Source organism: Barbus barbus (assembly GCF_936440315.1).
Source record: "Barbus barbus genome assembly, chromosome: 3".
NCBI lineage: Eukaryota > Metazoa > Chordata > Actinopteri > Cypriniformes > Cyprinidae > Barbus > Barbus barbus.
In genome coordinates, this window is record NC_136731.1 from 21,060,021 (window position 1) to 21,078,182 (window position 18,162).

An 18,162-nucleotide genomic window follows, 5' to 3' on the forward strand; every position below is an offset into this window, starting at 1 on the left:
CGGTGAGTTCCCTCATAGTCATGTCTCACCAACAACAATCACTAGAGCAGAATAATATTGTTCCAAAATAATCAGTGTTGAATCAGTGCATCAGAATCACAGTACAATTCCAATTCAGATGATTATGGCTGATTGCATTAATTATTCAAACTCTTCCAGGATTCTACTGCAAGTCAGGTAAATTATGTTATGCTTGTTTGGTAAACTGAAATGAATTCATGAAGCCATGTTACAACCTTTTTCTGCATGTGCTTTTCTTTTCTATAGTCAATCTTCTTAAAGTTTTTGTGGTGGAAGATTTTTTTTTTCAAACTGAAGACTTTTAAAGGGATAGTTCACCCAAAACTGAAAATAAAATGAAAATGATTTACTCACCCTCAAGCCATCTTAGGTATATATGACTTACAAAAACAGATAGAAATTCCGGTTTATAAAGTTTTATATATATTAATATTTTTCTTACACAAATGCATTGCTTTGCTTATTACCAACCCCAACCGGTCGGGTGATTGGGGAGGCCATTCCATGACAGACATGATGCCAGCTGACTGTTTCCTCTCCAAATAGGATTTGCACAGCTTTGAAGTGTGCTTGGGGTCATTGTCTTGTTGGAAGGTTTAGGAAGGTTGGAGTGTCTCCAAACTTTTGGATAGCAGTGTACACCTAGGATGGCTTGAGGGTGAGTAAATCATGGGGTAATCTTTGGGTGAACTACCCCTTTAACTTTACCAGAGGCCAAGCCTATTGTTCTCTTTGATCTGGACCGAGAAGAGAAACCTGTGAGGTCCCTCACACAAAGCACTCAACCATCCCCAGTCAAAACATGGTGAAAGGGAGGCTGAGGGACACATACAGATACATAAAACCTCTCTTCATCTAGGACCATCAAATATAGACATCTGTTTAAAGACATCTAGCATCGATTTCCATTGCAAACATGATATTAGACTCAGTTTGCGTGTTCTAGCATTTACCCCTGCTGACATATCATACCCAGAAGTGTGTGACTGTCGGTGAACCGTATGTCCCCTCAGGCTGGAAAGAGAGAGAAATGATAAGAGGCTTCCTTAAATTACAGACTGAAGTCTCATCTAAATGGAGTTCAACCAGAGGCTGAGGGAAACAAGGTCATCCATGAAAGCAACTCAATTAAAGCTGTAGCCTGCATTCTACATGACAAAATTGTAGTACGAATAAAGCCAGATTATTACTAGCATTCAAGAGCCTTCCACCAGGAGAGCTTTCATCTTGATGTTTTTAAAAAGACCATTTGAGTAGGTACAGCAGAGCTGGGTTATTGTGGTAAGTAATATTTCTGGAAGGATTCAGTCCAAACATCACCTGGAGTCAACAATGACCTTTTTAACTGCAAACAGAATATTAGAAGAGAGAAACAAACAGATGTCTCTAAAATGCACATTTTCCTTTGATGACATTAAATGTATACATTGTCACACATGGTTTGGACATTTCTATGGTTTAATTAATTGTTAACTTTTCAACAATTCACAACACTCTGCAGTTCAGGGTTGCCAAGTCTTCTCAAAATTGGGCTACTTTCAAACTGTTGGGTTGATTTTTTTCTTTGGGTTAAAGGTTTGACAAAATACATAAACTGTATCTGATCTAAATGTGTAGGCCTATATTCCAATATTTACACATTTAATGTTCTATCAATGATAAAACTTCTTTAGGAGGATATAAAACAGACTCTACTTATCATTACATCTATATAGTGACTTTGAAGTTGAAATTATGTATTACGATTAACAATGACTGTAAAATATGTTTGTTTTTTTAAACATGGGAGTGGCATATTTTGAGTTTTGACAGTGTCACACGTTTTGTTTGGCCATAGGGCTAGTTTTGTTTGAAGACCTGGCGAAACTGGCCTGCTCTAATTTGTTAACATGTATGCAGAAAAGATTTAATAAGAATTAAGAATAGCACAAATATTTGTAAAAATCCTTTTTGGAGCTTTACAGTCACTGGTGAATGTAGGTTTTCATTTTATTGAAAAGAGCTGTCTAAATGTCTTCAAAGGCAGTATGTATCCATCTTCACTGAAAAGTGTGGCCAGGATATGCTTCAGAAATCCATCTTTTGTTTACAATAGAAGAATACCTTTAAAATACAGATCTAAGAAAGATCCACATACACTGGAAAACCTACTGAATCACTTCATCCATCTTTCGTTCATGATGTGAACACCTCTTTAATCTGTCAAGCCAAAAGCAGAGCAGATGTCTGGCACCCATCATTGGTAATGTGGTCAATCTGGTCTCAAACTGTCTTATGTAGTTTAATGAATAACCTCAGTTAATGTCGTCATTAAACAACCAAACAAAGAGGGCTTCACTTTGGTTTTCATTTGCTCTCCTCTGTGTCAACAAAACGGTAATGTTTTCCCCTGAGCAGCTGCTCTATGTCACTGTTTTACACTTACAAACCACACACACACTGCTGTACATCGGTCATTCCTCTTCAGGTGTGTGTTAAAGTGTGCACTAGACGCTGCTAATTTAAGAAGATGTTAAGCTGCATGGGTGGGCCTTGCCTGAGGATAGTACCTGTCACCTACACACTGACTTTGGCAGCCCCAGACTGCTTTAAATTGCTTCTCATGAGGCCTAAGTGACAACAGTGTTAAACGTCTGAAATAGATAAATATAGACGTAAAGATAATATCTCTGTTTGTCTGAGAATTCAAGTTCAGTGATTAATTTGACTGCAGGCATGAAATAGTATTTTGGTAAACATTTTGTGCTATGAGTTGTAACCATAAGGAACTTTTTCTTCCTGATCTGACCCTTAAAGATAGATTACCTCCCCCCAAAAAACAGTGTTACTTACCCTCAAACCTGTAGGATTTTCTTCTTTCAATGAACACAAAACAAGATATTTTGAAGAATGTCCCAGCTGCACTTTTCTATACATTTAAAGTGGATGTTAATTTTTAATTCCAAGCTCTAATAAAACAATAATATACCTCAATGGCTACATAAACAAATCAAATGAATATGATAATCGCTCTCATTTGCTGCATGCTGTACATGGAAAACAATACATATCTAAGGACAAAACACATGTGGAAAATAGCGAGGAACACAGAATGAACTGTTGTAAAAAAAAGTGCGCCATAAGTTGTGAATGCTTTATATTCAGCCCGATCTCACAGCAATTCGTACATATCTTACGAGGTGGCTAATTCATGTGACCTCACTCGTACAAATTCATACGATTTTTGCTAAATCGTACGTATTTTACAAGTTGCCAGTTCATATGAATTTGTACGAATGACCTACACCTAACCCCGCCCCTAAACCTACCCGTCACTGCGGTTTTGACAAATCGTATGAGTGAGGTCGTACGAATTCTTCCGAATTAGCCACCTCATAAAATACTCGAGATAGCGTTGTTTATATTATGAGCTTCAAACTAATTAATTACTATATAATTGAATGCATCTTGGCCTATCAGGTGCTCTCACAGGTGTGTTTCATGTAATGCATTAAAGATCAGATTTTTCAAGACACTATCATGGCAATTTGTAACTTTTGTAAGTTTTGGTGAATTGCTGGCTAATTAGTATGAATTCATATGATCTTATTCGTACATTTTTGTATGAACTGCTTACACCCCTTTGACGGTTATTTTTAGGGGCCGATCTTTATTTTTTTATAAAAATCGTGATTTTGTTTGATTCACACCATTCCAATTCATACAAAATTGCCACCTCATAAAACAGTTACATTTTCCTGTGAGATTGAGTCATCAGTGCATAACTTACATTTTAAGGTTATATCCTTAAATGTAAATGTAGAGCCACAGTAGTATTTCCATTTTGCAAAATGACAGCAATCGAGTCTTTACAGATTGCACTAAACGAGTGCAAAAGAAGGGAGGTGCAATAATTCTGACTAAAATGTACATTTTGCTATATTAAATATAAGTCTGTGCTTTTGTTTTTCTTTATTGTAGTGGGAAGTCGTGGTTAGAGGGTCGGACTTGTAATCCAAAGGTTGCGGGTTCGAGTCTCGGGCCGGCAGGGATTGTAGGTGGGGGGAGTGAATGTCCAGCGCTCTCTCCACCCTCAATACCACGACTGAGGTGCCCTTGAGCAAGGCACCGAACCCTCAACTGCTCCCCGGGTGCCGCAGCATAAATGGCTGCCCACTGCTCCGGGTGTATGTTCACGGTGTGTGTGTGTTCACTGCTGTGTGTGTGCATGTTGGATGGGTTAAATGCAGAGCACGAATTCCGAGTATGGGTCACCATACTTGGCAGTATGTCACTTCTTCACTTCTTCCCTTAGTGTACATGCAACCCTTTCTTTGCACATAATATATGTTTAAACAGATACATGTGCTATATTTTCACAACCTTTAATTTGGATAACAACATTTGGACATTTTATATTTGATTATTAATTAATCAAAGAGCTAATTATCAAATATGTAGATTAAAACCGATTAGCATTAGTTGCGATGCGTAGCATGAGTACTATAGCTCTTCCTATAATCTGCTGCAGTTCTTGGATATAATTTTCATTCTCATATTTTGAATTTCCATTCCATAGGTCCACAAGTTCCCTTCCAGGAACTCGAGCTGCGTCGAAAGCGCTAGGGGAATTCCTCCAGCGTGACCGCGCTCTGTACCAGAGTGTAATCTGTCCAATGGATGGGCGAGACGTTATATGCAGGTGACGTCACCGACCGAGAAGCATAAAAGCACGTGCGGTAGGCGTTTGCTTTTTGTCATTCAGCAACCGCTACTCTGTCTGTGTGTCTGTCGATTTGTGTTGTGAGTCTTATTTAGTGTTGTTTGTCCCAGCACAATCACTTGAATTAGGCTCCAGCAATATGTGCAAGCACTTGGGCGATAGCAGATCGCATTACAGGCTGTATGTTCCTCCCTGCACAGGTTATATCACTGCTGGGGATGCACGCAGTCTGTGTGTGGTCTGCTTGAGAGCAGAGCACGCAGATTCAGCTCTCGAGGGAGCTGACTGCCCGTTTTGTGAGCTTTTTTCATTGCTTATTCTTGCTCTCGGAAGGCTCTCTTTGAGGAGTGAGCTTTCACTAGCGTGGAATGAAGACGGGCGAGCCCCTATCTTCTTCCCTTTCCTAAGACCTGAGGTGGACGCGTCAATGAAACTGTGTTTGCACAAACATATTATGAATGAGAACGGTGAGCAGTCAGCTCTAAAAAAATGATTGGGCTGATTGTGCTTCTCGAATTCCCGCTGCTGCTTCGGTGTATTGTGGATACTATTTCTCTGCTTATGAATCCTTGGGTCTTCCCTCGCCTTGGGGGTTAAAGCCCATTCCACCAGGAGTATGGCAGCCTCCAAGGCCTTTCTAGCAGGGGTTTCGATGCAGGATATCTGCAATGCTGCGGGTTGGTCCACGCCCCTCACCTTTGTTCGGTTCTATGACCTTGATCTTAGGGCCACTCCGGGGGCCTTCTGTTCTTTTGCCCTCGCTGTGCTCCTAGTGATACACACAGGGCAGGTACTTGGAAGTCTGGTGGCGTGGGCATCTCGTTCCCCTAGCGCTTTTGATGCAGCTCGAGTTCCTGGAATGGAACGTCTCGGGTTACATATACATACGTGTGAAGGGAATGAGATGCTGCGTCTCGAGGCCATACTTCCTGTATCCCTGCGAGTGGTTGCTTCATTCCTAGAAGCAAACGCCGGCTCCTCCGCACGTGCTTTTATGCTTCTCGGTCGGTGACGTCACCCGCCTATGACGTCTCGCCCATCCATTGGACAGATTACACTCTGGTTCAGAGCGCGGTCACGCTGGAGGCGTTCCCCTAGCGCTTTCGATGCAGCGTCTCGTTTTTGTTGCCGAATATTGCATATTCATCTCCTGAAATATTGCATGTTCATTACAAGAAGAAAAGGCTGATAAATATACATCTAGAGGGACGCTAGCTTATCGCCTCTGGCTTATCAGGTCCATCGTCCTGCCCTGCATTTAGCGTCTCAAAGCTGTGGAGATAGCCATCATTTTCTGTCACCCAATCTGTCTAGAAATAACCTTTCCAGTTTAGACTTGCAAATTCTTAACGCTTCTAATTTCATAGCATTTTCATTAGCCAAGGTGTGAGGGGGATAGTCATGACTCCAGCACCCTTTAAAGATTGGTCTCTGCACTTCTCCAGTCTGGAAGAGCATTTTAATCCTAGTACTCTGGTTTAAAGGCATGTGCCATGCACAGACAGGTTAGTAATAACAGTGCTTTTTGCCTCTAACATTAGATGCTTTAGAAGTCAGTCTATGAAGCAACACACTGTTAATGAAGTTCTTAATTGGCTGTAAGAGTCGCAGCTTCAAACACGACTCCTTCCCAATAGATGGTAAAATGACACTCTTTGTGAAGAAGTCTGATCACACAGGTTGTGTATGAACTTCCCCTGCAGACGGTGGGAGGGTCCAGCTACAGGTCACAACCTGGACTTACCTCTAACATCAACTGTGCCTGTTAGCCCAGGTTAGCTTTGTTCTTAATCGATGCTAACAGAATGAAAAGGGTATCAGATAATAACATTTGCATTTCAAAAAGCCACATCATAAAGGGAAGTGGTGATTTATGGTGTAAATACAAGGATTGAAGACTTTCAAATTTTGTAATATTTTGCATTACCCCCACTTGTGCTTAACTGTATTGAAGGTCCACTTGTGTACTTCAACTGTACTTGCAGATATATTGATGAAATAAAGGACACTTTCACAACACTCTTAATTACACTTTAAAAAATTGCACTTTGTATTAATGCCAACTGAAAAGTTTTACTTTAAAGTATATTTTGTAATTATTAAATTACATGAAAGATGTACTTAACTCCTATTTAGGTGAGTTAGAAAAGTACTCTGAAGTTATTGCATTTGATATCAATTTTTACTTTTTTGTGTAGTATATTATTTCTCTAATAGGTTTAAAAATGTGCTAAAGTGTACTTATTTTTCACAAGGGTCGGTATTGTACATAGTAAATACTAAATGTCTATTGTTAATCAAATAAAATCCATCAATAAGAAAAAGGTTTCTACATGACAGTGAAAACAGGTATGTAAAAAAAAAAAAAAACACCCTCTGTATTAATCATAGTTACATCATCTTCTTAAAGTCAGGAACACCTTTGTGGTCAGAAGTCGGCAATATCAAGTAGAAATATCCTACATGTAAGTTCAAATGGAAAGGTCACGGGTACTAAAGGTCGTGAACTTTGAGGAAACAGCTTTATTAGCTTAATAAAGTAAAGTAAAGTAAAGTCGTGACGTATTGTCAAGTATGGTGACCCATACTCGAAATTGGTGCTCTGCGTTTAACCCATCCAAGTGCACACACACAGCAGTGAGTAGTGAACAAATGCACACACACACACACACACACACACCGTGAACACACACCCGGAGCAGTGGGCAGCCATGCTGCAGCGCCCGGGGAGCAGTTGGGGGTTCGGTGCCTTGCTCAAGGGCACCTCAGTCGTGGTATTGAGGGTGGAGCGAGCGCTGGACATTCCCTCCCCCCACCTACAATTCCTGCCGGCCGGGGACTCGAACTCGCAACCTTTCGATTACGAGTCCGACTCTCTAACCATTAGGCCACAACTTCCCCACAACTTCCCATTAATAACAGCTGTACTTTGAGAAAATCACTAGTCACCAGAGAGCAAAGTCAAAGGAAGACACAACAATAACTTGATTTTAAGGTTAGTATTTTTCATGGATTTATTTGTAAATCATAAAGTAAACACACAGCACCATCCTTGCACTAATGAAATTATAATTGTGTTGTTTTTATGAGCTTCATGTTTTCAGTAATATCTTCACTATGCCTTTTCCCCTTTGACCTCTTCCCCTCTTACATTCCTGTCTCTTCTCAGTATGACAAGAGATGATGAAGTGAGCTTCGAAAAGAAATTCAGAGGCAGGGGTCTTTTTTGGGGAATGTACTTGCTTGGGAGTCCCTTTCGTTTTGATTTAAGACAGTCAGGAGAGCATCCAAAATGGCTTGTTTGCTGGTGCACGGTTCCTGCACAGGTCTGGCAGCACTAAAAGATTCGTCAATGCTCAGATGTGATTAACATTTGACTCCAGACTAATAAAAACGAATGACAGAGTTGGGGTCAGAGGGCTGAGATCAAGGCTCATAGGATTTCCAGATTAATGGGGCCCCTGTGGTAGGAGCAGCGAGTGGCTATTTTTCAGTATCACTTACTAAGTGAGGTCACTGAAACCTTAGGCCTCAGTGCACTGCCCACCTGTTTGTAGTTGAAAAATAACTTGACAAATGTTCATGAAGCTTCTTCAGCAACAACATTTTAGGTAAAAATGTAAATTGGAAAGTGCATTTTTAGGCGCTTTAACTATGTTTAACATGGTTTTCACAATTATAATAATCTTTTAGTTTTACAGTTCACTCAAGTAATCCTGTAGTGGGACCAATTAATTATTAAAAGTACAAATATGTTGTTTCTAAATTTGAGAGATCTTTAAAAATGTATAATAATTCTAAAATAATTTTCTGTGTCAGCCGCATCGCATGGATATGTTTTCTACATTTATTTGTGCTTTGATTTGAATGAAAACAACATATCCGTGTGGTGCGGCTGACACAGAACAGCGTACAGAGCAGACCTCGTGCATTCAAATCGCTCTCGCGGTACTTTGGTGTCATACTATGATCGGTGCGCAGCGACGCTTCAAGTTGAACGAACAAACACACCTTACATTAGGGTGACTATATATACGTGCCATTTTTCCCAGATACGTACTTGCCATGATTTGTTTTGGCTCTGTTTTCCTGTTTTCATACTTGCTGAAGGTAATGATCGAAAAGTAGTTTGAGCAATAACATGCAGGCATTGTACATAATGGACCAATCATTAGGTGCGTTCGACTTGAAGCACGGCTACAGACGGTGGTAAACGAGAGTAGCCGCTTGCAGTCAGGGGCGGAGTTGAAAACGGAGTCGTCAAGTCGGACACTTCGGGGCTCTCGTAGTTTGCTGCATCTACCTCAGTCATGGCAGATCACGTGGCGTTTGCTTGCTTTATTGCAGACGAACTGGAAGCTATAGAAATGCCGTTATTGTTGTATGAAATTGAGCACAATGAGCAACGAAAGTGAGTAAAGGTTCAATGTAATAAATATTGTTTTAATAAACCTTTAAGATGTATGTAATATTTTGAAAGGGTGTCATCACGACAGAAACAAGTTTTAAGTAAATAAACAGAACATATTGAAAATTTGACTTGTGCAGTATGATTCATTACGTGTGTTTTTGCTACTGCAACTTAATAAAAACAATCTATGAAGATAATAATTGTATGTACTAAATGTGGTTTTCATTACAGATAAAAGAATTAGGATGTTACATATTTGTTTACTTATTTTACTATTTCTCCAGTAAGGTAAGCACATTTTAGTAAGACATTCATACGTGAACACCATGAACAGGCCTACGGATAAGCCCAATTTATTTGCCTTTCTATTATGATTTATACCAGCTTATGAAAGTGATCTGAATGTTGTATTAAGTTGACATCCAGCCAGAGTTGTTGGTAGTAATCACATGCAAGTGAAGATGGATGAACCCAGCAACTAGACAATTAGTATCAATCAGAATCCATGATGACCACATTATATTAAAAGTCTGTAAGATTGACATTTGATTTATTCCATAACAAAATTATTATCTAAATAGGTTATGCAGCTTAATACTGTAAAGGGTCTGTATGAAAAAGGTCCAAAATAAACCTATGCACAAAACCTATATAAACGAATTAACAAAAAAGTGATTGCAGTAAAAATAATTGTAATCTTTTAATAAACATGATTAACGAGATGAAGATGACATGAAAAGTTAATTTATTTAAATTTTTTTGAAAGTCCGTATATGAGCATTAGTGGGACTGAAGTTGTCAGAATAAACCCGAAATACACGTCCTTGTTGTCATGTGGTGAATTTGGCCAATCGTGAAACAGCTGTGTCGTCATCAGCGCTCCCGCAGTCGCTCTGGAGAAATTGCGCCGGCTGAGTCAGCCGGCTGCTCTCGAAACGCTATCGCGGTACTTTGATGCCACACGTGACAGTGACGTGTGGTCGGCGCCGTTTCAAGTCGGACTAAATTTCTAACCGGCATGCACTGCTTCAAGTCAGTCGCCGATCGGTCTGCTAAGTGCTGCATGAAGTCGAACGCACCTATTGTGTGTGAGAGAAGGTGGGACAGTCCAAGCGATGCAAATACGTGTACATATTAGGTGTGTTTGAATTAAAGCGGTACGGCACACCCTGGGGTTACAGGATGACCACATACTTCAGTTTAGATTAGAACATTAGGTTCAGCATTAGGACCTCCTGAGCTGAAGGTAGGGCATCACCTGCAAGTGGGTGGGTGGGAAGCAGGGGGCGCCCTCGTAACCACTATTAGTTTGTTTGCTTATTTACTCATTCATTTACCAAACAACTCATTTGTAGAACTATGGCAACAATTTAATTGTACAGTATATAAGTAATGTACAAAGACATCTGTGAAATGCTTATAGATCTATTTACTTTTTATTGGTCAAGTTGCCAGACATGGTTAAATATATTGCTGTCTATTTAAAACTGAAGAGACAGTTTTACAATATTTTATAATACCTTTTTAAAATGATGTATAGTAATATTATTAATAATATTTCACGAATTATTGATTTATTTACTTTTCTAACTTGTTATACTCAGTAACATGACCGTTTGTTTTGCCATAGTATTTTTGCATTGTAGTACAGTAATTTTATTTATTTTTTGATAAAAATTCATTTTTGCAGGCTAAATGATTGACAGTGATTGTCACCTGCATATATATATATATATATATATATATACTTCAGTGAGGTACACATGCATGTTTCAATAAAAATTATAGAAAAATATTTGTGAAGTCGAGCTATTGGCTGACTTATATTAAAATACATACCTCTGTTGACTTGCAACAACACGTTTGCAATTTAAGATTAATATTAAAGGTTAATAATAATAATACACTGAGCATTTTAACTTGATAGTGAAGTCCATGACAATGTGGCAAAATGAAACATGCATTTAAGAACTTAATAATTAGAGCCAAGCAACTGTGATTAACGGGAATGCTGGATAGCTTTCACTAGGTATTAAATATCTTCTTTCCTGCAATCAACAAGCAATGGAAAGTGAAAAATGGCTTTGGCTGTTTTGTCAAAGCCTCTGTTTTTATACTAATTGTCTCAGAATGTTACCTTCATCTAACAAGTTTGGTTTCATTTTCCCCATGAGTTAAACAGCTCATGAACAGATTAATTGTTTTCTCATAATTATGTAAGTATTTTTGGAAGGACAAATTTGAGATGAACAGTTCAGGGTGATGTTTTTAGTCCCAATTCAAGAGATTAAAGCACTACTTCCATATTGAAAATTCTTATTCTTATTCTTATACGTATTCAATTAACAGTAATGCAATTGCTGGCTGTCAGGAGGCGGTGGAAGTCCTTTACAGTTTTTCTCGATTGGTTTGGCTCATTTCTTGAAACCGAGATGACATTCTCAAAATAACATGGACAAATCTCCAAACCACCTTGCAATTGTTCACAACAGAATGTCATTTTTCATTGGTTTTATCAAATTGCAAATGCTTTAGTACATGTCTCAAGTGACTCTGTGCTTTTTTTCAAATGATTATGTACAAGTAGCTACAGTTAGCACAATGAGCCCACATTTAGCACATTTTCCAAATAAATAGATCTTGCTGATCTAAACTGATTAGTTGATTTTTCAGTGAAATGGTTACTCTCTCCAAAACATATCAGCATGGTTTCATTGTGTAAGTCATCATATGCACAATTGTCTGTTCAACTGTCAAAATTAGTCAAAGATATAATACCATGAAAGAATTTCTTGGAACATTTGATAAATTTATGACAGTACTTGACAATCAATCAGGTCAAATTAGAACTAACGAAGGAGCAGTTTCCCACATCTCAGATGACTAATCAAACAGTTTGTTTAGTTACCTGACAGGTGTTGTCTATGATTATGACTGCTGCCAAAAGTATATAGACAGAGCTTGGCCCGGGGCCAGTTTCATTTGCAGTGTGAACATGGAAGCACCTCGCCAAGTACAACAGCAACTTCCTGCTCGAGGAAGAGGAGGAAGAAGAAGAGGAAGAGGAGGAGTGAGAATGCGTGGAGGAATAGGGGGAAGAGGCCGAGGAGCACGGAGGCACCATGATGTCCCAGATGAAATCCGGGCCACCCTTATTGACCACGTTATAAACCATCGCCTCACAATGGCAGAGGCAGGTCGCCGAGTGCAGCCTAATGTGCCTCGGTCTACAGTCTCCTCCATCATCCAAACCTTTCGCAGGGAAAACAGGTACAGAACTATTCTATTGAACTATTCAGTGTTGGTGTGTGTGTAGGCCTAGAGTACTGTAATATCTTCATGTGATGTTATATGATACTATAAAAATGACAAAGAAAAAAAAATGGAGAAAATACTGTGAATAGTATTCCAGTCACTGTGCAGTGCATCACACTTTTAGTACCATAAAACAGCAGTACAATTACATTGGTAACTCATTTTGTAACAAATTTACAGTGTTGACCTTTGACTTGTATGTCTAGGATTGGACGACAGCCTCAAGTGGGTGGCAGAAGAAAACTTCTAAATGAACAACAAGAACGAGAAATATGCAACATGGTCATTGCAAATAATGCCATCACACTGAGACAGATTCGTAATGCAATCCTTCTAGACAATGTAATGTTCCAAAATATAAACTCTATCAGCATCTCCACAATAGACCGGGTATTGAAGAAACATCAGATGACCATGAAACAGATTTACAGGGTACCATTTGAGAGAAACTCTGACAGAGTGAAAGAGCTGCGGTACCAGTATGTGCATGTAAGTCAACTACTGGTTGTCTATCATTGTAACACTATTACAGTAAGACATGGTTACCACTTTTTTTTGTTTTGCTTTATCCTTTTTACCTTCAGAATCCAGCTTTGTGTGACTAGAGCATTTTGCCTAGAAATTGTCTTCAGTTTTTCACTCCCTCTTTTTACAGTACTTTAGATCCTCCCTGCAGTATCTGTCTCTACTTGACTGATTAGATTTATTTTTATTCTATTGTAGAGAATAATGGCATTAGAAGGCAACGAAACCCCTCACATCCTAGTGTTCGTTGATGAAGCTGGCTTCAACCTGGCCAAAGGTCGAAGGCGTGGCCGTAACATCATTGGCCACCGAGCCACTGTGGATGTCCCAGGCCAGCGAGGAGCAAATATAACAATGTGTGCCGCTATATCAGAAAGAGGTGTGGCCACACACATTCCCAGTTTAGGGCCCTACAATACACAAAAGCTCCTAAATTTTTTGGACCACCTTTATACTGATCTGATCCCGGAAAATGAGAGAGGTGAAGAAGGACCTCAGCTACCACATTATGTCATTGTGTGGGATAATGTGAACTTCCACCGTGGCCCACGCATCAGAACCTGGTTCACCACCCATCCCCGGATGCTAATGGAGTTTCTTCCACCTTACTCTCCTTTCCTAAATCCAATTGAGGAGTTTTTTTCAGCTTGGAGGTGGAGGGTGTATGAGCATCAGGCTCAAGACCAGAGGGCCCTGCTGCATGCAATGGATGCTGCATGTGAGGACATCACAGGGGATCAATGTAGGGGATGGTTGAGACATTCACGCCGTTTCTTCCCTCGCTGCATCGCAAGAGAAAATATCCGTTGCGATGTGGATGAGAATTTATGGCCTAACAGAGAGCAGCGCGTCGATGGCCAGGAGGATGAGGATGGTGGCCAGGAAAGAGAGGGTGACAATGGCGACCACTGAAAATATTACTGTACTATAGTTCTGAAACTTTATTTACAGTATGGAAGGCTAGAGTTTTTTTGTGTTTTTTTTGTTTTTTGTTTGTGTTTATAACTGTTCACATTTACAGAATCCTGTATATGTTTTCTTTTCACAGTATGTTCTCTAATGTTAACATTTCTTTGTACGAATAAAAATGTTTACAGTTTCCTTGAGTATGAGTGGTTTATTGGAGGCTGATTTTACTGTAAAATCTTTTAGTTTTATTCATAGTGGTATTCTGTTGCTAGACCTGTGCCTCAGTGACAAACCGTCTAAGCATTTTGACTTGCAGTGCTTAAACAATGCCAAAGGTATAATGCATTTTGGGGGCATTGACTATTTATATGAGAATGATATTTAGTTTTGACACATGGATAAACTGTTTTGGGAGAGAGATGAGCTTTTGCAGGGGATCCATGGTGTTGTGCTAAACCATCCAGGTTATTTTGACAAAAGCACTAAATGAATGCACATGTGCCAAGGCAATTGAGAAGGATCTGTGCTATTTTGACTGTACTGACCTTTTATATGGGAAAGGAATCTGCTTTTGAAGCATGGAAGAAGAGTTTGGGGAAAGATATTTGATTTTGCTAGTGAGCTATAATGTTGAGCAGAACTGTAAGACTGTTTGGCCAAATGACCTTATGGTTTTGAGAATGTCATCTCGGTTTCAAGAAATGAGCCAAACCAATCGAGAAAAACTGTAAATACAGGTCAAACTACACGAAAGCAGCCACAAGATGGCAGTGTCAATAACCTTCGCAAAACCGGTTTGTCCTTTTTATTTTATTTTATTTTTACTGGCTCTTTAGTATTATGATTTTACAGCTTATAACTTTACTAGCTGGTAAAAGTTTGAGTGGCATTTTGGAGATATAGTCTAATAGGGTTATCTCACATGTTTCAGCTCACAGCCTACTTTATCTTGGCTTAGTAGGCTACCTAATTAATTAGCCTAATCGTTGTTACTATAAAGTTTTTATTTTCATATAAAGCCTAGGTCAGCGTAACTGATTGGACAAATTCCTGTAATAACTACAACCCACCTAAATGGCAAAAAAAAAAAAAAAAAAAAAAAAAGGTTAGCACAAGTCTATGCCGTTTTAGTCGGTGTGATATAGTGTGTGCACATCGAATAATCCATAAAGAAAAAGTGCACTCCACGTGCCCGGATGATGGAGGGGTATGGGCTCCGATGTTGGATGACAAAATAATTTTATATAATAATTACACTAGACGGCAGAGTACACAGTGCCTAGCGGAGTGTGTCATTTGGGACACAACTTGTCTCTTATCACTCATGCTTTCATTCGGGATTCCTCACCATGTGTTATGCATTAGCTAAATGTGTTGACAAGGTCAGAATCTGATTAAGTGGAAATAAATAATAAAGATTTTATTTGAATAAGAATAATAAACAATATTTTTTGCCCATTACCGCATTCGTTCTGCATGTGAACCCTCAAAAACGGGAAAATAAGATTAATTTTAAATTGGATGCAAAGTGGTTTCTTGCCTTATTGTGGAACTAATGTGTTCATTTTTAATAGTAATCATGTCAACGCACCTATGTTTTACAGTTTCCCTCAGAAAGGCTGTTTATGCGAAAAGACCACACGTATCGTTTTTGTCTGAAAGCGTTGTTTATTCGCACGAGCGAACTGCACTGCAGTGCAAACTAAACGCCACCACTGCATACCTGTCTGTTCACCGAACTCAATGAAAAGCGCTCGGCACATGGATCATGTGTAATAAGACTACATTTCCCATGCTGCACCGCGCTCGCGTCGTTCCGCTGCTGTCACTTTGCCGATGTGAGAATCGCCCAGCAGCATCTCAGCAGAGCAGCAGCGCAAAAATGCACTGATATACGCATCTTAGGACATTTCCACCCTCTTTCGGTTTGCCATGAGGGCGTGTGATGGGAATAACGGGGATGCTCGCACCGGATTACCTCCCTTTATTTTGAGAGAAATACGGATTGTTTTGCGCTCGATGTGTTAACGCAGAAAAAAATACAAAATACAAAAATGAAGAAGCAATTCAATCGGATGCGACAGCTCGCCAACCAGACTGTTGGCAGGTGAGCGCTATGATCTTCAAAAAGATCGTTTTACACCATGACGAAGTTTATTTATTATTTATTTACTTAGCCTGTTTATTTGCAGAAAAGAATCCCTAACTCACGTATATTTTCCCATTCAAACTTTCGCTGTTTTCTAAATATATAAATGCACATTTTAGTAGCCATTACTACTAATAGCGTCTAGCTATTGCGCAATGCATCTTAAAATAGCTTTATACATTATCACACCCATGCAATATTAGGCATCATTATTATAAAGGCATGATTGGAGGTTGTGCTTGCATCCGTGTGTTGTGCGTAACGGGTTCACTGCAGAGGCATTTCATCCAGCAAATGCTTCTCGGAGGCTCCCCATGGCACTGACACTACACCCCCTGCTCATGGCTCCAGGATGCATTTCCATCAAATGCAGCTTAATGTAGCACTGCTGTATCAGCTCACGATTTGAATGAGAGGTGTGAGAATGACATGTCTCTAGTGCCAGCTGATGCGGATGGATGCGGATGAGAGGAAAATAGCAAAGGTGCAATGTTTTCATTGCACACTGATCCCTGGAAAAAAAAAAAAAAAAAAAAGGAGGAGGAGTTGGGTGCAGTACATCAGCAAGATCTGTCAGTGACGGAGAAGGTCATCATTGCTTCAGAAAGCACGGCTTCAAATTTCCAAATCCAAAGCCTTATAGTGCGGATTGCAAAAAAGTTGCTGCCATTTTTTTGTCTTGCTTACCCCATTTATTTTGTTTATGCTGGAGTGGGTGTGCGATGCTTGACCTTTCACATGTTTGTATTGTTCTTTTCGCTCTTCGCTCATCCACCTCTCTTCTTGTCATGCATGGGGCGTTGTTAAAGGCCAGAAGGTGTGTGTCACTATCGGGCAGCTCCTTGCTGAGTGATTATGCCACAGTGTTGTGGGTTATCATTTCAAATCCATTCTCAGTGGGTGGGTTGAAGGGAAGCTTCTCTTTTACCTCCTCTGGCTGGCATCAGCAGGCCAGTGGAAAATGGCAAGCCGAGTTCCTCCAACCTGGTTCCAGCATTGCTCAGGGCATGAGATTGTGTGTGTGTGTTTGTGCGTAAGCCCTGCATTAGTATTCTCTACCTTTCCCTGGTAATGTCCAGGGAACTGTGGCAGCGGCCCACTGTGGCATTCTGTCTGTAGTTGTGCGATAATGAGAAACAACCTGTTTCCTAAACAACACAGTGTCCTGACTCAATAATAATATGTTCCAGGGTCTGGGAGGGCACGCTGGACTCATGTCTGCTTTGGAAAATAGATTTGTATGTTCCTGTCATGAATTTGAAGTACAGAGTTACATCTCCCAATATCAGCTGAGAGTTGCACTTAGACACTGTATTCATGACCTTGATAGACTCGTGCAGAGGTAATGCAGATGATCCATGACTCTTGTTATGTCACTGACTTTTGTTATCCATTATCAACACCAGTTTTCTTTGCAAATATTTAAAGTCAGCATGAAATCAATATAGATTTTATTTTATTAATGTGTGTTGATCTTATTGTGAACAATTTTTAATGCATAAATGTGTTTTTGACCAAATCTGAATTTAAATGTCATAACTTGTTCTTCCTGTGATATGATCGACTTCTCTCTGCTTATATATGCAGTCAAGCCAATCACATTCAGATCTGCCTTCATTTCAGTATTCAGTGCTCGCTTTTCACTTGAAACAGAAGTTACAATTGTTGTTGTTTTCTTATTAGGATGCATTTTCAGTTATTTGGTTATTTTCTGATCATTTTCGGAACTTGATGAACGAAAATTCCAAAATTACTAAAAGTATTTATTAACATGAATGAATAAGGAGTCTTTTAATAATATACAAAACAGCAGACTCAGACTCAAAACAGTGAAAGCAACATTTTAAATGAATAACCTACCATTTAGAAGTTTAGGGTCGGTAAAATTTTATTTTTTAATGAAAGAAAGTAGTACTTTTAATCAGCAATTAAACATTAAATGAGACAAAAATAGCAGTAAATACATTTATAAGGTTACAAACTATTTTTCTATTTAAACAAATTCTGTTTTATGTTCATCAAAGCATCCAAAACTTCAAAGTTTCCACAAAAGAAGTTAAGCGGCCCAAGTATTTTCAATATAATAAGAAATGAGCAGCAAATATAGAAAACATAGAATGATTTCTGAAG

At 39.3% G+C, this 18,162-nt stretch overlaps 1 protein-coding gene and 1 pseudogene across 2 annotated transcripts in view; both read left to right on the forward strand.

The window, feature by feature from the left end:
• Window positions 1–11,803: 11,803 nt before the first annotated feature.
• Window positions 11,804–14,074, forward strand: LOC306854038 (uncharacterized protein). Its single transcript, XM_079391823.1, has 3 exons — window positions 11,804–12,404; window positions 12,656–12,938; window positions 13,173–14,074. Exons 1-3 carry the CDS (start codon window positions 12,130–12,132, stop codon window positions 13,884–13,886), a joined length of 1,272 nt encoding a protein of 423 aa, XP_079247949.1. The 5' UTR covers window positions 11,804–12,129; the 3' UTR covers window positions 13,887–14,074.
• A 1,843-nt stretch (window positions 14,075–15,917) lies between these two features.
• The window catches only part of LOC306847055 (rho GTPase-activating protein 44-like), a 70,211-nt pseudogene continuing 67,966 nt past the window's right edge, over window positions 15,918–18,162 (forward strand). Inside the window, exon 1 of the transcript in view lies at window positions 15,918–15,990. The product of the transcript in view is annotated as a rho GTPase-activating protein 44-like (transcript). The remainder of the gene's footprint in view (window positions 15,991–18,162) is intronic.